At 32.5% G+C, this 21,798-nt stretch overlaps 2 protein-coding genes across 2 annotated transcripts; both read left to right on the top strand.

The window, feature by feature from the left end:
- The first annotated feature begins 1,306 nt into the window (after positions 1 to 1,306).
- LOC132165092 (putative leucine-rich repeat receptor-like serine/threonine-protein kinase At2g19230) lies at positions 1,307 to 9,029 on the top strand. The gene is made up of 13 exons (XM_059575595.1): positions 1,307 to 1,421; positions 2,910 to 3,450; positions 3,550 to 4,037; positions 4,801 to 4,933; positions 5,024 to 5,095; positions 5,331 to 5,402; positions 5,492 to 5,572; positions 5,804 to 5,967; positions 6,862 to 7,061; positions 7,161 to 7,290; positions 8,057 to 8,119; positions 8,198 to 8,387; positions 8,562 to 9,029. The coding sequence occupies exons 1-13, from the start codon at positions 1,307 to 1,309 to the stop codon at positions 8,959 to 8,961; spliced, it is 2,649 nt and encodes an 882-aa protein (XP_059431578.1). The 3' UTR covers positions 8,962 to 9,029.
- Positions 9,030 to 18,437: 9,408 nt separating this feature from the next.
- LOC132165845 (RNA polymerase II transcriptional coactivator KIWI-like) lies at positions 18,438 to 21,539 on the top strand. Its single transcript, XM_059576527.1, has 5 exons — positions 18,438 to 18,512; positions 18,620 to 18,788; positions 18,883 to 18,988; positions 21,090 to 21,112; positions 21,233 to 21,539. The coding sequence occupies exons 2-5, from the start codon at positions 18,648 to 18,650 to the stop codon at positions 21,287 to 21,289; spliced, it is 327 nt and encodes a 108-aa protein (XP_059432510.1). The 5' UTR covers positions 18,438 to 18,512; positions 18,620 to 18,647; the 3' UTR covers positions 21,290 to 21,539.
- Positions 21,540 to 21,798: the final 259 nt, after the last annotated feature.

Here is a 21,798-nt window from a genome sequence, read left to right as displayed (position 1 = left end):
TTCGTATTAGCATCTTTTTCATGGTATTTTCTATGGAAAATCTTGTAAATCAATTTCTTTTAGAAGCCTTTAAAAATATAAACTCATAATATACATATTTGATTTAAATGATAGTAGTTGAAACAGTTATAATCAACCATTAAATAGAGAATATTTATTTAAGAGGATCACATTATATAGACTTTGACGAAAATAACGTGATAAATAGAATTACTCTTTCCCGTCATGTGTTTATTTAGCCCATCTTTTGCACAAGTTTTTTAAGTCCAATAATTATAAATATTAGTGCAAACTTCACTCAACCCCTGAATTTCTATTACATTTGTAATTACTCCATAAACTTAAAAAACTTTCAATTTAGTCTATTCATCGATCTTTCAATATTTTTCAATCAATTTCACTAATCTGTTAGGATTTTCCGTTAAATTCTATCAAAATTTCAAAAATACCATATATATATATATATATATATATATATATATATATATATATATATATATATATATATATATATATATTATTTTCAAAGAGTGGGCATTTTTGCAAATTCTATTAAGGGTCTGTTTGAGATTGCGTTTAAGTGGCCTAAAAATGCTTTTAACACTCAAAAAGCCTGTTACGTTTGGTAAAAAAATTAAAAGCGCTTTTAAGAGTCCAAAAAACCTAAAAATGGCCAAAAAGTACTTTTGGTAAAAGCTCAAAAATGAAGCTTTTGCCCAAAAGCTCTTTTTAACTTAAAAGCTTTATTTCTTAAACGCAATCACAAACATGGTCTAAATCATAACCAATGCCTAAATCATTTCAACTTTTTTTCCTTAAAAAAAAAAAAAAAAGGTACTTTGACTACACCACTAAATTGAAATTTTTTTAATTAAGTTTAGGAGGTAATTACAAAAGCAATCATAATTTATGAGGACTAAGTGAAATTTCTCCTAAATAATATAAATAAACATAATTAAGCTCACTCTTTTTATCAATTCGTTGTCGGATTTCTATCAAAAAAATTAATTAATTCCCATTTAAACCTAATTACCAATAAAAAAATCCTATTTTTCTTATATAATAACAAAATTATGGTGTTGATGAGTACTTCATTTAATATTGAAATAGACAGAAAGTCCAACATTTGAAAATAAGGTTTATAAATATACAGAAAGTCCAAGATTTTGAAAATAAGGTTTAGAGAGAGAATGAGAGAGGTCTGGTCTCCTTTTTGCTTCAAACGTATTTTTGAGGGCACTACTAACTCTATAAATATTTTTGGGCTCAACTAAAATTTGTTAAGGAAATTGGAATGAAGACCAAAATGGATTTGAAAGCGTGGCTCTTCTTTGTTTCTGCGATTGCAATTCTTGGCAACTCAAGACTAGCTGCAGCAAAAAATCACCATGCTCGAAGAGAACTTGCTGCTGACATTCCAGGTAACTACATACATTCATTTTTTTTTTTTGGAAACTTCAAAAAATCTTCTTGGACTTTCATGCATTTTGAAAGTACCTTTTTAAAGTTAAAAAAAACTTTTAATTAAGGGTACTGAACTTTCAAGTTCTTTCAATTAAATCATTTCAGTTAAATCTTGTTAAAATTTTCACAATACTCTTATTTTTGTATTATGAAAAATAAAGGGAAACATTACAAAGTCTTATGAACTTTCACGCGTTTTGACATGACCATTCCAAAGTTCAAAAATTCTCAATTGCAACACTCAAACTTCTAATTTGATGCAATCTTCCCTCCTCCGTTAGGGTTTGGCGTTAAAGCGGATGGTAAAAGGGATGATGTGGCCTTTTATACCTCTTGAACTTTTATAAAATTCTAAATTTACCCTTAATTTAAAATTGATTTTTGTTTATAATAAAAAAAATGAGGGTATTTTGGTATTTTTCATAGCTTATGTTAGGATTTAACAGCAAATCCTAACGGGGTGGGTAAATTGCATCAAATTAGAAGTTCAGGAGGTGAAATTTAGAGTTTTTGAACTTGGGGGTCATGTTAAAACATGTGGAACTCTAGAGGGCTTTCTGAAGTTTCCCAAAAATAAAATAAAAAATTGTAAAGATTCAAGTGTTTTTTTTTCTTATATATATATATATATAAAAAAAAAAAAAAAAAAAACTTACAATATATATATATATATATATATATAAACAAAACAGGGGTATGTTGGGAATTTTGACAGTATTTAACGAAAAATCCTAACGGAATGGAGTAATTGAAAGAAATTGAAAATTTGATACCTTTAATTGAGAGTTTTTAAACTTTGAGGGGTAGTATAAAAACGAGTAGAAGTTCATGAAATTTTTTTGAAGTTTCTCCTTATTTTTTACTTTTTATTTTATTAAAAAAAAAAAAAGAAAGAAAGAAAAAGAAAAAGAGAGAGAGAGAAAAAGGGTCCTAAGGGAGCACATAGGTTAATCTTGAACATTTGGTGAACCTACTTTTTTGTTTTGGAATCTTTATTTGGTGCATGCCAAGTTATTAGCATGCTTTCCTGGAGTACTACAATTAACGGGAGAATTCATGGAGAATTGGAGACCATTGGTTTTAGAAAAGTTTGCAGTAACGCGTAATTAGGGGTGTAAACGAGTCGAGCTTGAGCGAGTTTTCTTGTTCGAGCTCGAGCTCGAGCTCATAATAAGTCGACCTAAGCCGAGCCAACTCGCGAGCTAGCTCTTATATTTAATGTTTTTTTTTTTAAAAAAAATTACACTAATCCCACAAACTTCTAAAATATGCATTGTTTCCTATTAAGCTCTCTTTTATTTATAGCAAATCTCAGGATTTTGTGTTAAATCTTAACATGGGAGGGGTCACGTCGGTTACACGTGACCCATTTTTTCAAAAATAAATCGATATGAATTTGTTTGATCGAACCTCATGATTTCTTGTTAATTTGTAAAAATTGCAAGGTTTCATCAGCATTGACTGTGGAAGCAGCGATGAAGATTACATTAACGAGGTAACTGGGATTCCTTACAAGTCAGATAAGGAAATGATAGATACTGGAATAGCTATGACAGTGTCCAATGGATTGGGTAATATTGATCAACAGAGGTTGCGAAGGACCTTGAGAAGTTTTCCTAAAGGAACAAGGAATTGTTACACCCTACGACCGGAGCAAAGCAAATATAATAATTATTTGGTGAGAGCCACGTTCGGGTATGGGAACTATGATGGCAAAAACATGACCCCAACATTTGACCTATATCTCGGCCCTAATCGGTGGGACACGGTGAATCGAGCAAATTCAGGTTATTATGAGATTATTTATGCTCCCTCAACGGATTACATAGATGTGTGTCTCGTGGACACTGGCCAAGGCGTACCCTTCATTTCAACATTGGAACTACGTCGTTTGGACAATTCAATTTATCAAATTGATGAGGACGTGGCACTTTCTGTCAGAAACCGATATAACATCGGCTTGAAAACAACTGAATTAAGAATCAGGTAATTATTTCCTTTGGAACAGTATATAAAGTTTATAATTTAAATTTTTTCTAAACTTGACGAGACTTTTAAAATTATTATTAAATTTCTCTCGATCAGGTATCCAGACGATGTCTATGATCGCTATTGGAACCCTCTACTAAATGATACTTGGAATCCAATGGCCACCAATTCGACAATTTACACCAAAGGCAATGATAACGCATATAAAGTACCGGCCAAGGTGTGGCAGACTGCTGCCACAACAATGAATGCTAGCATTCCCTTGAGCTTCTCTTGGTATCCTCGAGAAAATTCTCTTTCTAAAACTTATTTGAACTTTCACTTTGCTGAGATTGAGAAGCTTGGAGCCGGGCAGCAGAGGGAATTGACCATCGATTTGAATGGTGACCGCAAACTCGCAGAATCTGTTAAGCTTGATTATCTAAAACCACTCACCTTAGTCCAGGATGATCCCCCAATTAGTGGAAGCCCGGTTCATTTTTCAATAAATGCAACAGACGGAACTAAGTTTCCTCCGATCCTCAACGCCGTTGAGATTGTTGAGTTAAGAGAGCTCCCAAATAAACCAACGGCCGTAGGTGATGGTACGCATTCTTCTCTTCTCTGTTTTCCTAATTGAAACGATTATGCTCAGTTTCTTGCTGTTTAGTATGTGAAACGACTATTTTATTAAAAAAAAAAATAGTTATTTCTAGAAATAGAATAAGATTGAATGAAATAGTTATTCATATTCTTTGATGCTCTCATTGGAATTAAACCAAAATTACTAAAATACCTACAAAACAAATTGAGGCTCTGTTTGTTTAAGAAGGTTGAACTCTGGCGGCCAACTGCGGATTCCTATTAATTTCGGCTAACTCCGACAACCTCTGGCAGATTCAAAAAATAAAAAATATATTGTAAGTTTTTTTTTTTTTTTTTTAAAAAAAAAAAAATTAAATATAGTCTATTCCTAAAAAAATGGGTATTCCTCAATTTAAGGAATAGCCGCTCCCATGAAAATGGCTATTCTAAGGCTAAAAATCTACCAAATGGTTCCTTCAACAATAGACAAGTAGGGTCCCCAAAAGCCTAATGAAGCGGAGGTCACTAGTTCGAATCTCCCTCTTCCTCTTGTGCAGACATGTAAAAAAAAAAAAAAAAAAAAAGACAAGTAGGAGTCTTTTATAAATGATGATTTTACCAAATGATCCTTAATTTCCTTGTGTCCAAAATATAAAATGAATCGTTTTAAACTTTTCATATTTCTATATATATGATTTTGTATTTCGAATTCTCTCTCCTGTGTGAACAACTTCCTTTTGAAATAATCATATATTAATTATTTTGTTTTCCATTAAACATTAGTTGAAGCTATCATGGAAATCAAGGAATTTTACAGCGTGACTAGAAACTGGCAAGGCGATCCATGTGTCCCAAGTGAATTCTCATGGGATGGTTTGAATTGCAGTAACGACAATCCTCCAAGGATCATCTCATTGTGAGTGTGCTTTTAATGCATCAAAACTTGCTAGACACTTCTGTGAAATTCAATGGCAATAACTTTTCCTTCGTTCATAATTATAAACAGAAACTTGAGCTCAAGCAAATTGGCAGGGGAGATTGCAGCTTCATTCTCCAATCTCAAAGCATTGCAATCCTTGTGAGTCTTGATATTACCGATTGGCAAATGGATATCTTAGACTGCTGATCAAGGTTTTAATGCTTTGATAGCATATTTGTGGGATTTGATATAAGGAACTTTTTACTTGGAAAGTGTAATATGTATATGCAACTCTCGTCATTGAATATCACATTTTAAAGAATCGAAAACAATTTTTTTGCTTAACATCTACGAATATCTTTATCCCAAAGCTTGCTAACTCTTTCTGTTTCAGGGATTTGTCATATAATGATTTTACAGGGCCATTTCCATATTTTTTAGCGCAACTGCCGTATTTGAACACCCTGTAAGTTGTTGAGTTTTGAGGTATTGTGAACTTGACCTTTGGGAAAGGAAATTGAGGTGATGTTCTTAAGTTTAACACTATCTCTGCAGTGATTTAAGTGGTAACAAGCTCACAGGTTCAGTTCCTGAGGCTCTTGTGCAAAAGTCTAGGGATGGAAAATTTGCACTGAGGTTAGTTTATCTTCCTGCCTCCAATGTTAATTCATTTTCTTTGGTTGCTTAATAAAGCTATTTTAAATTGTCCCTTCTATTTTGTTTATCTTTTCCCTTTATAATTACTTGTTGTAGACTGTAGAAACCCTTTGTATTTCCAATAGTAATTTTTACTGCATGATGACAACATCATCTATCTTTTAATAACTTACTTACAATGGCATCTTACTTTGATGCGCTTTATGCAAGAGTCGGCGACAATCCAGATCTTTGTCTGCAGTTAGCTCCATGCAAGAGAAAGAAGAAAAATAAGTTGGTTATTCCTATTGTTGCATCGTCTATTATAGCAGTCCTAGTCCTTCTGTCCACCTTTGCTGCTTTGGCTATATATAGAAGGAAAAGAAAAAGAGGTAGTTCTTTCTTTATCTTTTGCTTCTGTAATTCTTATTACAATTTATAGAGCTGAGCTTATTTACAAGAGATATGGCACCCAATCATAAATCATCTTATTTTTTCCTATGATACACAAGGCCTTTAAGAAGGTTATGAAAAATGTGAACATAAATTGAGGGGAAAAGAAAAGGAGAACACTAATTAGCTTCTCACTAGAGGCCATTTTGACGAAGCATATAATAGTAAAAGGAAACTATGTAACTTAAGATTGCCTTTTAGGATAACTGGTAATTTAATATGGTATCAAAGCCAAAGATCTGGGATTGAAACTGGACTCCGTCATGGCAAACCCCCCCCCCCCAATTTCAATTAAATATTCCACGTGTTGGTCCTCACCTATTAAAAGGGAGTTTGAACCCACACGTGATGGAGAGTGTTAAAGTAATGGTTAAGTGATTAAATTTACCTCTTTCTATTCGCTTAAGCTTTTGGGATAACTGGTAATTTAATATGGTATCAAAGCCAAAGATCTGGGATCGAACCTTGACTCTGTCGTTGCAACCCCCCATTTCAATTAAATATTTCACGTGTTGGTCATCACCTATTAAAAGGGAATTTAAACCCACACATTAGAGAGAGTGTTAAAGTAATGGTTAAGCGATTAAATTTACTTCTTTTTATCAGCTTAATCTTTTGGGATAACTGGTAATTAAACAGAAAGTTGGCAAGAGTTTAAATAGTGTTATCAGATCTCAAGAATACACAAAAAGAAAAAGAACACATCAAAATCTCCTCCATAATCCTAACAATAGCATGTGACATGAAATATATTTGATGACACAAGCATGATTAACCTTTTTATATTACATTTGTGCATGTTGCAATTGTGATGATCTTCTTTATTGTACCTATAGTTGCCAAATCGAACATCAAATCACAGAGTCGACGGTATAGCTACTCTGAAGTTGTGAGTATAACTAATAACTTCAAAACCATCATTGGAAGAGGAGGATTTGGAAGCGTGTACCTTGGCACACTGAAAGATGATACTCAAGTTGCTGTTAAGTTGCTCTCTCCTTCATCAAACCAAGGCTATAAAGAATTTCAAGCAGAGGTTAGATAGAATAGTGTAGCCAGTGTGTTCAATTACTTCAAAAGGTTTCAAGAAATATGACTGCTCCTACTAAGAATGGAGCCCCGCTTTGAAATGCAGGCACAACTCTTAATAGTAGTTCATCATAGAAACTTGGTTTCTCTTGTTGGATACTGTGATGAGGGTGATCAAAAAAAGGCACTCATATATGAGTACATGTCTAATGGCAATCTACAACAGCAATTATCAGGTATTTACCATCAAAAGGGTTCCTCATCCTATATATGAGTCACTATTAAGTTACCTTTATCCAATCAGAAGTTGGGCAAGGCTTGATTAGAGTTCCATAGCTACTAATCGCTAACCGCACTAACCGTTAACCACTAACTGCTTTTGAAGGCAGTTTAGGAAAAACCGCTAACCGTCTAAGTAGTTATAGTTAGAAGTTTTGGGTTTTAAAAAAACCGCTAACCGCCTTTAATATATATTAATGTAATATATATAGAAATATATAATTTAGAAATTATGTCGTATGTAGTAGGGTATTATCATATTACCATAAAATGACGTCATTTAAAAAAAAAAAATTAACTTTTTAATTTTTTTTTTTAAAATAAAAAGCAGCCGGTTAACCGCATAGGCGGTTAGCGGAAGCAGTTACTAACTGTAACCACCTTTTTCACCCCTAATAGCTACACTTGATAGGCTTCTAGTTAAATTTGGCCACCTAACAAGTTGTAACTCATCCCAAATGCTTGTCAAGTCATTTACCATAAGCAGTCTCATGTTGCCTGCTCTTATTACCACACACAATGAGCACCACCTCTTGAAGTGTAATCATTATTGTGCTTTTGTGAAGTACCAATTGTAATATCTCAACATACAAGAATGTGGGAACAAAACAAAAAGAACATAAAACAGATATTTTTATTTTCTTGCATCATGTGAAGCTGGGAAAGTTCTTGATAACAACTCAACTAAAAGAGATAACTTGATATGTTTTTTTTTTTCTGCAGTTACCAACACATGCGTCTTAAAATGGAATGAGAGACTTCATATTGCAGTGGATGCAGCACATGGTTTGCAAACAAATCAACTAAATGATTATTTATCTCATCTATCTTTGGATAAGTTAACAATTTCTGGTTGATTTGCAGGATTGGAGTATCTACATAATGGTTGTAAGCCACCTATAATCCATAGAGATTTGAAAACTTCCAACATTTTATTAAATGAACACATGCAAGCCAAGATAGCTGATTTTGGGCTATCTAGAGCCTTTGTGAATGAAAATGACTCTCATGTGTCAACTCGTCCAGCTGGCACATTAGGGTACCTCGATCCTGGGTAAGTGTTTAGACCTACTGATTCCAAATACTTCTTTTCTTAGTTAATAAGCTTTTAAGGCATATTGTTTTACTTAAGCTTCAAGCAACTAGGATATAATGGAAGTAATGAATATGCATAAAATCACCCTTTGGGCTCCTTATATCAATCTAATCACTTTTGTTTTCTATACAGATTTCAAGCATCTAGAATCTTCAATAAGAAAAGTGATGTCTATAGCTTTGGGATAATTTTGTTTGAGCTGATCACTGGCCAACCTGCAATAGTAAGAGGCCCTGTGAAAAACATTCACATATCTGAATGGATTAATCCTTTGATTGAACGGGGGGATATTCAGAACATTGTCGATCCAAGGTTAGAAGGAGCATTCAACACCAATTCAGCTTGGAAAGCTGTGGAGATAGCCATGTCATGCATAGCACCAGTTGCAATCGAAAGGCCAGACATGAGCAATGTATTGGCAGAACTAAAGGAATGTTTGGGTCAGGAAAGAAGTCAAATGATTGCAACTAAAGGCTTATCGAAAAGAACCCCTTCAGAGCTTGAATCTGAATTTGCTCCCCATGCTAGATAGTTATTAAACAAATTGTTGTCAAGAGTTCCTTCCTTCTATGCAATATGAGAAGTTAGTTTGTATTACATCAGTCATTTTCAAAAACTTGTATTGTATCCTCATTTCATGTTTGTATTTCTATATTTGTTGAGTATGAGTTTGTGTTATTATGTACTTGTTTAGCTTTCTATTGGATAAGCAAACTATAACATACATATTCTATAAGTACTTAATTATTATTTTCTTAAAAAAAAAAAAAAAAAAATAGAAAGCATTTTTATTTAATGATAAGCATTTTTATTTAATGCTTAACTTTTACAGTCATAAAAGATAACTTAAAAAAATTTAAATTTAAATTTAAATGTAAAAAAAAAAAATTAAAAAGAAAAAGAACCCACTTAATGTGTCCATGTGCAGGGCCGGCTCAACATATTTTGGGGCCTTAGGCAAAACTTTGAAATTGGGCCTAAATTTTTTTTAAGTAAATTTTTTTTTTTTTTTTTTTTAAGTAACACACACACACACACACACACACACACACATATATATATATATATATATTTAAAAATTCTTCTACTCGCTTTTTGAGATGCAAAATTTCTGATTAAATTTTTATATTCAAGATTTTCTAATATCTTTTTTTCAATTGATAATATGGCTAAGCCATTTAATCTCTCTTGTGACATTGTTGATCTTAGGTAGGATTTTATCAATTTTAATTTTGAAAAACTTCTTTCTGCAGAAGCAACTGTAACAGGTATTGTCAATAAAATTCTATAAGCGATACATGCATTTGGAAAAGAATCAAGTCTTTTTATATAATTTAATATGTCAATTGGAGCACTTTCTTCTATTTGTAAAATTTCTTTTAAAACTTTTAGTTCTGAAAATAAATCTAAACCATCAAGATCATGTTTTAGGAAAGATTCTAGATTAAGACATTTATTTTGCAAACTATCATCATCTAGTGATTTTAATTTCTTAAAATTAAATAAAAAACCAAAAATATTTTCGTATATTTGAAATTGTTCAAACCTACTTTGAATTGAAGAAATAGCTTGATCTACTATATATAAGAAGTAATCAATTCTAAAAGATTCTTCAGCAGTTTGTGTTGTCTCGTCATTAGCATTCTCATCAAACTGTTTCTTTCTACGAATTACACGTTTTTCACGAAAAACATGTTCTATTTCCATTATGGTTGCAATCTCTTTAGATGAAATCATAGCCGATGTAAATCCAGTTTCTCTATAAGTTTTAAAATAGGAAATAAGACCTTCTAATTGATCTATAGCAACATCAATATGCATGTCTTTCGATTGTAAATTTTTACTAACAGTATTAACAGCAAATAAAATATCATACCAAATAGTCATACTCAATAAGAATTCAAAACTTTCAATCTCATAGGTTGCTAAACAATTAGCTTCACTTTTTGTTTTAGGATCTTCACTTGTTTTTGCTAATTGTAGCAAAGCCTCTCTTATTTGTGGAGTTTGAAATTTTATTGCTTTTATACTTTCAATCCGACTTTCCCAACGTGTTTGTGATAATGGCTTAAGAGTTAAACTTGGCACATTATCTAGTAATATTTTCCATCGTTTTGTAGATGATGAAAACAAAGTATATATACGTTGTACAATTCCAAAAAAAGATATAGCTTTAGGGCATGAATTAGCAATATCACATAGTACAAGATTAAGACTATGACAACCACAAGGAGTGTAAAATGCTTTAGGATTTATATCTAGTAGTCTTTTTTGCACCCCTCGTTCTTTTCCCTTCATATTAGATCCATTATCATAGCCTTGTCCTCGTATATCACTAATGTTAAGTTCAAGTTTTTTGATTAACCCAATCATTTCAATAAAAAGACCTTCTCCAGTAGTTTCATCTACTGTTATAAATTCTACAAAATGTTCTTCTACTTTTATTGGATTTTCTGAAATATTAACACATCTTAGAATGAGAGACATTTGTTCTTGATGACTTGCATCTGGGGTACAATCAAGTATAATTGAAAAATATTTTGCTTCTCTAACTTTTTCAATAATACTCCCTTTTACTTCTGTTGCTAACAAATGTATCAATTCATTTTGTATATTATGTCCAAGATAATGATTATGAATTTCCCCATCTTTAATACGACGAATATGCTCTTGCATTACTGGGTCAAATTCTGCAATCATTTCAATTAAACTTAAAAAATTTCCATTATTTTCTTGGTAAATTTTTTCATTTTGTCCTCTAAATGCCAAATTATTCTTACCAAGATTCTTTACTACAGCAATAATTCTCAATAATACTTTTTTCCAATGATCTTTCTCTTTATTAATTTGTTCTTGGACATTTTTATCAATTGTTTTATTTTTTAACAATCTCATTTCTAAATCAATCCAATCATTCATGTTAGTAATATGTTCATTGGTTGTTTCATGACTTTTTAGTTTAGCACTAAGATTTTTCCAGTCATTAGTCCCTTCATTAGCTAGTTGCATTCTATTAGGTTTTGAATTAAACAACTTGCAACAAAAACAAAATACTCTATCTACATCTTTTGAATAGACTAGCCATTTTCTATTATGTTGCTCCCCATTTGATAATTTTCGTATATAATATGTATTAGAAAAATGCCTAGAGTTCTCATCTTTAGGAAAATCTATAGTATTGTATCTTATTGGACCATTTTCTACTAACAAATCCCTTAATTTTGCATCAATATTTTTCCATTGGCCTGGTCATAAATATTTGTAGCAATAGATTTAGATACATCAATAACATTTTCATTATCTTCTAATTCTTTTTGAAGAGTTTCTTGTTCATTTATGAGTTTTTCACCTAAATTATCCTCAATATTTTGTTTATTGTTAATAACAAATTTATTTAGAGCTCCTCTTTGAGATTCAATCAATTTATCTATTTTTTTTTTTTTTTTAAGTTTTTCATATCCAGATGCATATTTTCTAGTAGACATGTTTAATTAAGAATACTAACAAATTAAACAAACACGATTTATCAAAAATAAATTATGACTATAATAAAATAAATGACAAAAATAGAACAATAAAACCTGATTTGGCAAAGGAATTATGAAGCAGTTCTTGAAGATAGGACAAGAGACTTAGTCACTCGGAGTCGGAGAGGAAAAGAAAATGATGAGATAAGTAGAGAAAAAAAACTCAGAAAAGAGCAAGCAAAGAGGAGAGGTAAAGTGGCAAATATAGAGACTGATATTTAAAATGCCCATGGTGACAGCAATTTATATTTTTGGCTTTTAGCTTTTCCTATATGGCTAAATAATAAATAAAAAATAAATAATAATATTTTATTTCTTCTAACGTTTATATTTTCATCAAAAACAAAAATTTCTAGTCTCTAGAGAGAGGCCAATGGCCATGATGATGAATGAATGAGGTAGGCATGTATAGGGTACTGTAGCGTCGGGTACTGTAGCGTCAGGGCACTGTAGCGTCAGGTACTGTAGCGTCAGCACTGTAGTGTCAGCTCTAGATGTCAAAAGGCTTTCATGTTTTGTCTTTTTTTTTAATTTATTTTTTGAATTATTTTTAAAATTTATAATAAACTTATTAATTGAGGTCTTATTAAATCGAGGCCTTAAATTTTGATAAAAAAAATTTTAGGCCCTACTAAAAAAAATTTGGGCTTCAATTTTTTTTTTGGGTCCAAAATAAATTTTTTTTTTTTTTTTAACTTAAAAAATTTTTTTTTGGGCCTTATTAAATTGGGGGCCCTAGGCGAGGGCCTAACTCGCCTAGGGCCTGAGCCGGCCCTGGCCATGTGGCTACCCTAATCGGAGGAGGGTGGCTATGCATCCATCTCAATCTGGTGCGGCCACCCTTGTAACATCCCCAAGCTAAGCTAAACCTTAGGTTAACCCTTAGGCAATGATAGGCTTACTGCATGTTGGCCCATTCCTTGGGGCCTATATTAGCTTAGTTTAATAAATAAATAAAAAACCCTTAAGCATAATATGCAAAATTTTATATTGTAGCTATATATTAAATGATATGGATGGTTTAATGCTTCATGGTAGTATGATAGTTAGAGCATTCACAACAGCCTTAACAAATTTACTAGCGAAAATACCTAAAATATCACATTTTTCTATTTTATCTATCCACTTTTTCAAAGTACTTACATCAACCACAACATTTTAGTTATCAACTTTCACTATTCTATTTAAATATTTATTTTCAAAGATTTCTCTATTCTTTCTCCATTAACAATCATATTTTTGAATATTTGTCTTTTCTTAACGGCCATATTTTTTTTAAAAAAAAAAAAACTTATTCCTAATGATCATATTTTTGAAAAAAAAAAAAAAAAAAAAATTGTCCTCATGGCGGATGCGCTTTCTTCGGAGTCTTTAATACGTCGTCGTCGTGCAATCCAAATCACTTTTTCCTAATATTTGGCTCATAGTTTTGAATATTTGTCTTTTCTTAACGGCCATATTTTTTAGTATTTATCTTTTTCTAAAGGTCATATTTTTAAAAAAAATATTTTGTTCCTAATGATCATATTTTTGAAGAAAAAAAAAATTGTCCTTATACAACGGTCATACACTTTCAATATAAATAAGACAATTTCCTTTTTAATTTCATTCACCTTGTTAGAACAATTTTCAACATGGTGGATGTGCTTTCTTCGGGGTTTTCAATACGTCGTAAAGGACACTCAAATGCCAAAGTCGGACAGTTTCTAAGAGAAATATCGTGTTTTGGCACACAATCATTCAATATGCTCAAAGGGACTAATTGAGCTTTGAGAGAGAATATTCAAAGGATATGAGAATATGAGAGAAAATGTTTTAGTACCTTGTGTAGGGGCTCATTTATAGGCTTGGAGAGTTGAAGTAGACCGGAATTAGTTCTCCTTGTTTGAGTTGGATTGGGTGTCCAAAATTGAGATAGAACTCAACAGCTATCATGTAGAGATAATCTTGAGTAGTCATCTTGTAGAGATAATCTTGAATTCATGGGAACTTGAGCTAGGATTGAACTTGTTTATTTCAATGTAATCCTAATTAAAATATATTATCTATTGATTAATTAAATAGCCCTTGCTATTTAATTAATATTTTTATGGGTTTATTCTTGGCTATTGGGCCTAGAATTTAGTAGGCTTGTAGTGTGAATTTATTTCCAACACACCTTAACCAAAGTTTATTTTCCATTCAATCTCAATTTTTTCTTTTATGGCAAGTTATTTTTTCAATAGTCCTTATTTTCTTCCCAAAATGCTTCTTCGTGATTCTAATGATGATTTAGAGACAATTACTACTGCTATGGACATTGTGATGCCACCCAATGTCGTAGATCGTTTGCAAGGCCACGATAGGCTTTTGCTCAACTATTTTGTTGAATCACCAATATTCCCTCCCAAAATATTTTGTTCTGGATGAAGCGTCCTCTTTTGGCCGTATTCAATCCGAGGTCGAAGCTCCCAAGCAATACTTGGTTCTTTCTTCCCTTCAAGAAATAGTGCTGGAGCACTTGGTTCTTCTTCCCTTAAAAAGTTCCCCTTCTACAACAATACTTTCAAGAGATCATCGATTACATATTGTGTTGACTCAATTGTGTGGGTTAAAAGTATAAGTCAATAGTCAAAGTTTTGTTCACAAAGGTGCCCTACATTTCGCCAAAATAAATGAACCCGCACATTTATGAGAATCAGATTTCGGTGAGAGTTATTTGCATTGATTTGGTCTTAATTACTCCTTTGTTGCTAGTAGACTAGTAGTCTTCATATTACCGTGCTCAAAGGATTGAGAAGTGCTAGAGAGTTAAAGAGATTTTTTTTTTTTTTTTTTTTTTTTTTTTTTTTTTTTTTTAAGTAAGAGTTAAAGAGAATTGTTCATAATTTTTTTCAAACTGAGGTACCAAAATTTTAAAACAAAAATTCAAGGGATGGCTGCTATTATAATATATGCCACGTCAGTTTGAAAAAAATTCTGAACAATTCTCTTTAACTCTCTAGCACTTCTCCAAGAGCCAAAATAATTATTTTATTAAAAAAATTATTATTAGAAATTAAAAAAGTAAAATAAAATAGTCATTCTTATTTATTAGTTTGGTTGTTTCATTTTAATAAAAGTTGAATTTTAATTAAATTTACTAAAAAATGTACACCCAATAATACAATTCGATCTTAATAACATATATTTTTTAGGGTTAAATACTTCAGACCCTCTTGGGGTTTTATAGCTTTATTTTTTGCCTCCTGGGGTTTCATTTTTATCACAGGAGGTCCATGTGGTTTTGATAATAGACCAAGTTAGTCCTTCGTCAGTTGACCGTTAGTTGACTTAACGGAATTCCACGTGGACCAATCAAATGTTGACACGTGTGACGTGGCACTATTTAATACTTTTTTTAAAAAAAAAAAAAGTATTTTCTAAAATTAAAAAACAAAAACAAAAAACAAAAAAAAAAAAAAAAGGTGGGGGGGGCCACCCGAACTAAAGGTGGTTCGGCCACCTTGAGGTGCTCCTTGGTGCCGGGGGGGTTATTTCATTACCCCAATCTTTAGAAAATACTTTCTTTTTTTTTTAATTTAAAAAAAAAAATAAGTAAGTGCCACGTATCAACATTTGATTGGTCCACGTGAAATTCCGTTAAGTCAACTAACGGTCAACTGACGGAAGACTAACTTGGTCTATTATCAAAACCACAGAAACCTTCTGTGATAAAAATGAAACCTTAGGAGGAAAAAAATAAAGTTGTGAAACCCTAATGACTAATTTAGTATTTAACCCTATTTTTTAATATGTTTAAGGAAGCAAACTCTGAAAACCTTTCGAAGCAAAAATAATTGGTTCTTGTGGGTGTAGTAAGAGCAACAAGGACAAAACATCTTCATCTTCAAAGAAGTTCTGCCTTCTTAAACAAACGAAGCTTCAGTTTTTTTTTTTTTTTTTTTATAAATTGAATCTCAAATCATATCTTCTGCATTTTATACATATTGAGTAGGAGTGTCAAGGCGGTTACGGTTAACGATTATTGGCAATAACCGCTAACCGTAACCGCCGGTTAGTAGATTTCACTAACCACAACCGCTAACCGCCTAGCGGTTAACCGACGGTTAGCGGTTAGTAAAATAGATAACCGCCCGCTAACTGCTTTTTCAAAATTGGGCTTTTTGGGCTTTCTTTAGAGCTTTTTTGGATTCTTTTTTTGGGCTTTTTGGGTATTTTTGAGTTTTTTTACCCTCATTTTTTTTTTTAGTGTAATAATGCTTTAATTAAATTGTAGTTATAAGTAATATATTGTTTAATTCAATTGAATCAATTGTGATTATCATTGTACATGAATCATATGATTAACTTGTAGACTTATGACTTATGAGTTATGTCATATTATATATGTATTATTTATTATTATATAATCATATGATTTAATAATCAATTCATCATGTGATATAATCATATCAATTATAGTGATAATATATAAATTACTAAAATTATAATGATAATACATTAATACTTAAATTGTGTTTATAAGTAACACATTGGTCATTGTTTAATCCAATGTCAATTACTTAATTTGATATTATACGAATTATATCATCATTGTACATTAATAATATGATTCACTTGAAATCTTAAATAAAGTATTTGAATTGTCATTGAATCATATGATTAAGTATTGATATTATACATTTATATTATTCATATGCATATGTAGACTTATATAGACTTATAACATAGATAGACTTATAAGTTTATAACATACATTGGAAATAAGTCTCTAGATATTTAATTGTTGTATCAATATGAATTGGTATACTTATGAGTTATGTTATATTATATATGTATAATTTGTTATTATATAATCAAATGATTTAATGATCAATTGATCATGTGGTATAATCATATAAATTATAGTGATAATATATTAATACTCAAATTGTGATTTAATTATTTTTTAAAAAAAATTGTGATTTAATGATCAAGTGATTATATGATATAATAATATAAATTATAGTGATAATATATTAATTCTCAAATTGTGATTTAATTATTTTTTTAAAAAAATTGTGATTTAATGATCAAGTGATTATGTTATATGTATAAATATTTTTATAATTATAATTATAAAAATATATTATATAAAAAGGCGGTTAGCGGTTACGGTTAGTAAACCTAATAACCGCTAGGCGGTTATAGCGGTTAGGCGGTTAGCGGTTAATACGGTTAAGCGGTTAAGCGGTTAGCGAGCGATTTTTAATCGCCTGCCTTGACGCCCCTAATATTGAGAGGTATTTTTGAAGTATTAGTTGAAGCTCATATCATATTTTTCGCATTTCTTATACTTACAGATGTTTAGGGTAGTGTTTTTCAATTAACTCCCTAGTAGTTGACGTGGAAATCTTGTCTTAACTCTCAGATTTACTATTTTTATTAATTCATTCTAACGAGTTATAGTTAGATCCTTTGAGACTTATTTATGAAAGTAAATAATTCTATGGGAGGCGCTTGAATTTTAATCACCAATTTGTATTAAATATCTGGGACGCTACATGAAGGCCACCGGACGCTGGAGACGGAAGATGGCTTCATGAGACCAACAATAGCAGTGAAGGATGGCATAGTGAAGGAAGTGAGGCGTCCCGTGCAGCGTAACGCTAGACACGCATCGGCGCGTGTAAGACATGCACCCACGAGTAAGATATACTTAGGCGCATGTGAAACATGCTTCAGTGCGTGGTGCACAGATGGAGATGGGGCTGACGACGGTTGTAGCGGAGATGCCTAGGGGCATAGTGGAGTGGTGCATGTAGGGTCAGGGCTTCCTTTAGTGATGAGATTTAATTTTTGGGCAAAACCAAATCCAAAAATTTTAAGAAGGGGTGGATGTGAGGAGGAGACGGTGATCAAATGATTTACGGTGGGGAAAGAGACGATGTAGCTAATGAACAAGGATAATACATTGTGATTTACATGGGGGTGGCCAAACCAGATCAGCAATCTGAGGTGGTTGAAGCCACCTTTAGGCCAAACGATGGCCCCTGAGGGTGGCCCAAGGGTAAAATATATATATATATATATATATATATATATATTATTTTTATTTATTTACAAACATTAAATAATATTTTTAATAATTTTTTTAGTGTGAGACTCGTTGCATTATTGTGGTTATTAAATCTTTTTAAAGAGATCTTGACATTTAACTGGCTCCTAACCAATCCAAAATGGACTGAAGAGGAGCCGGATCCTCAGTGTCGAGGCTTGGCGGCGATATGCAAGCTGCGGTGGCGAGCATGGGTGGAGATGGATGACGTGGCAAATGATTTACCTTTGGATCTTTTTAAATCAATGCCAACCGTGGACCGGCTCTTTGGATCCGATTCCGAGTATGCTGAGAATGTTTTAAGCCGATAAGCCAAAGCCTAAGCCCAAGCCCAACCCAAGCCATAGGCCCATTGTCAAACAAAAAGCCCAAAGTCAACTCGGAGTATTCATCTAAAGAGTCATTTTTTCGCCTTTTTCTCCTTCGACCTCACACTCAAAGTAGCAGAGCGCCAAGGTCTCCATTTCAACTTTCAAGGTTTGTCTTTCGCTGTGGATTTGAAACTTTTTTTTTAGGTTTTCTTTTGATCTTGTTTTTCCGCCATTTATGGTTTTTGATAGTAGTCATATTTTCTCACACCACAGAGAGTGAGAGATAGAGAAAAAAGAAGAAATGTCGGGGTATAGGGGAAAGAGAAAGGAGGAGGGGGAGTACGCATCGGAAGGCGACTCTGAAGGCCACGCGCCTCCGAAGAAGAAGATCTCCAAGAAAGACTCTTCCGATGAATCCACCGGCGACATAGTCGTCTGCGAGGTTCCTCCCTCTCTGTCGATATATGTATATATTATGAGTGTGGATTTCTAGGGTTTGTTATAAAACTGGTTTTTTGGGTTTTTGTATGTCGTAGATATCGAAGAATAGGAGAGTGACGGTTAGGAGCTGGCAAGGGAAGGTTGTGGTGGACATTCGCGAATTTTACGTCAAAGATGGAAAAGAACTGCCTGGCAAAAAAGGTCCCCGTTCTTCTTTATCTCTCTCGGACTTTTTGGCGTAATGCTTCAAGTTTGCTGCATTGTATATTTGTTGCCTTTTGCTTTTGTTAAAATTGGTTATTCAAAAGGTTGTCTTCATTTGGATTGATTTATTACTCGAGATATTTCTATGGTTTAATTTCTAGTTTGGGTTTTTTTTAGGGTTTTAAATTCCTTTTGTGTCATTGGTTTCGGTTAATTGGAACTAAACCACAAATTTTTTGGGGTTAAGGTTTAGTCGAGGTAGTGTTGTGTGCATGCTATTGTTTCAAAATCGTAGACATTGGTGGAGATTAGGTTATTGTATGAGTAATCACGCTGCAGTTTGAGACTTTGATAGACTGTGTATGAAGTCATCATTAATTTAAAATTGTGATTTGAGGATTTACCCTATTGTGAAATGCCCATGATAATCCTTTGTTAAACTTTATACCTCTGCCTTTGAAAGGAGAATATATACCATTAAAACATTAATTTGTGTCTGATTGTAGAAGAATTTGAAAATAGGAAGTGTTATGTTAATATTTTAAGTGTGGGAATTTTTACCAGACTATTTTCTTTAATGAGAAATTTAATATTTGGTACTCAATTGTTTACATATGCTGAAGCTTGACATGTAGGAGGAAGTGAGACTCAAAAGAGTTGCCAAAATAAAATAAAATAAAAGGAGACCAACAGACTTGTTTCTTATTATTTGCTAAATGGCATAGACATCAGTTACTTTAGTTTGGTTACATATCAAAAAAGCCAGTTACTTTAGTTTGGTTAAACGGTGCTTGCTATTGGACCTTAAATATGGCCTGCTATCGGAATAAGAAATAGGGAGTAGTGGCCTGGACAGTTGTTTGTTATATGGAGGCAAAATATATAGGGAAGGATAAAGGGTCTTTTGGGGGGTTTTTTTGGTTGGGAGAGGGGGCAGGGTGAGTGAGATTTGTGCTAAATTTGATATTTCTCACTTGTTCTGCATTATTACTCCAGTAGTAGTTGGCTATCACATGTATTTAGACATTTCTTGCTTCACATGGTTTGTATTATTTGATTTTCTTACAAGCTAAATATCAATTTTTGGCTCTCTAGTGTTAACAAACTTTTCAAAGCCCTATACCTGCCATTTGTGTAAGACAATATGTGTGAAAGGTCTAATTACCTCGGGGGGTCAATTGATCTTTTCCTTTTTTTTTTTCTTTTTTTTTTTAATGTTATTGACTTGCCCCTATTTGCATGTGTCATTAAATACCATTATTAGAATTTAAAAACCTCTCATGAGTCAATCTCTTATTACCACAAATGATCCTCCTCCATCTCAACATTGCTGATCTGGTTAGTCTCATTGTTTTCTTGGTACCAATTCTTTTGTGTTTAAAAACCTCCCTTCTAGTACTTATCATTAAAAAATTAAAAAAATAAAAAAACGAATTATAAGCTGTAAAAATTTACAAAAACCCTGAAAGCTTGTCTTGTATCAGATCTATCATACAGTTTTACTTGCAATCAAGCTGACCAGAGCACATATTAGAGTGTGTAGAATTTTCAGTACCTATATCTATTAATCATTGTAGCCAGTGTGTTTTAAGCGCATGTTGGGCCAGTTTTTCACTCTAAGAGCCTTGTATTCATGAAATTTAGTCAAGAGATGAAAGCACACTATTTTACTTAAATTGTTGCTTGCTTGGTTTTGCATCTAGGAAGTACTTGTTTTTTTTTTTTTTTTTTGGATAGCCTAATTAAAGTTTAAGATTTCTTTTAAGCAAGAATAAAGAAATACTTGTAGTTAAAAGACTGATGCTTTTATGCAATGAGTTCTAGCTCAAACGTCATCTTCTTTTTCCATAATACAACAAGGTACAGCTTTCTATAAGTAACGAGGTAGAGGGTATAGTCATGAGTTCAAAACTCAGTTGTGAATTCGGAAGAAGAGTTTGCATCACTTTGGTGAACGCATTCAGTACTACACATCATCGTTTCATATGGGGTCTGGTACATTATGTCTCATTTGGACAAGTTGGGAGTTAACTTGAGTAGTTTGTGCTTTCCTTTAAAAACCCATGACCTGCATTGACATTCTTGTACTTGTTTTCAGGTATCTCACTTACAATGGATCAGGTGTGTATTTTAATCATTTTGTTTTCCTTTTTTTCTTTTTTTTTTTTCTTTTTTTGAGTACATCATTTTGTTTTCTTTAGTGGCCAGTGAAAGCAATTTATTCATATACTCCTTATGCAGTGGAATGTACTCCGGGATCATGTTGAAGTAATTGAGAAGGCGGTTAATGAGAAGTAATTGAGAAGGCGGTTAATGAGAACTCTTAGGGTTTTTTGTTGTTGATATTACTAGAGAAAATATTAGCCTGTAGGCGTCTTCTTTTGTTGGTGGTGACCAGAAACTTGGATCAAGCAGTGATGTTTTGTGTTCTACCTAGAGATGATAACTGGGTTGACGTTACTGACTTTGTGATTGGAGATATGGAAGTGAACCCCTGACTAATGTTTGTAATTACTTAAATATTTTAAACAATAGTTCTATGTTTCAATGATTGAAGTTTAAATATATAAAATTATCTCTAAATAAATTTTAAGGAACAAAAGATGCAAAACCCTAATCTCCAAAGCGTTACTGTATGTGACTGTGAGAGAGCGAGAGAGAGAGAGCGATTGAGACAGTTTGCACTCTGCAGACTTGAGAAATGAGAGGGACTGAGTCACTTAGGGCAGTGAGGGGGAGAGTCAGAGAGAGGGACAAGAGGAAGAAGCGTGAAATTGAGATTTGAGAAAGGGGGAAAACAAAATTTT

Source organism: Corylus avellana, chromosome ca11 (assembly GCF_901000735.1).
Source record: "Corylus avellana chromosome ca11, CavTom2PMs-1.0".
NCBI lineage: Eukaryota > Viridiplantae > Streptophyta > Magnoliopsida > Fagales > Betulaceae > Corylus > Corylus avellana.
Note: the sequence above shows the minus strand (reverse complement) of the source record. Positions and strands in the feature narration are given on the sequence as shown.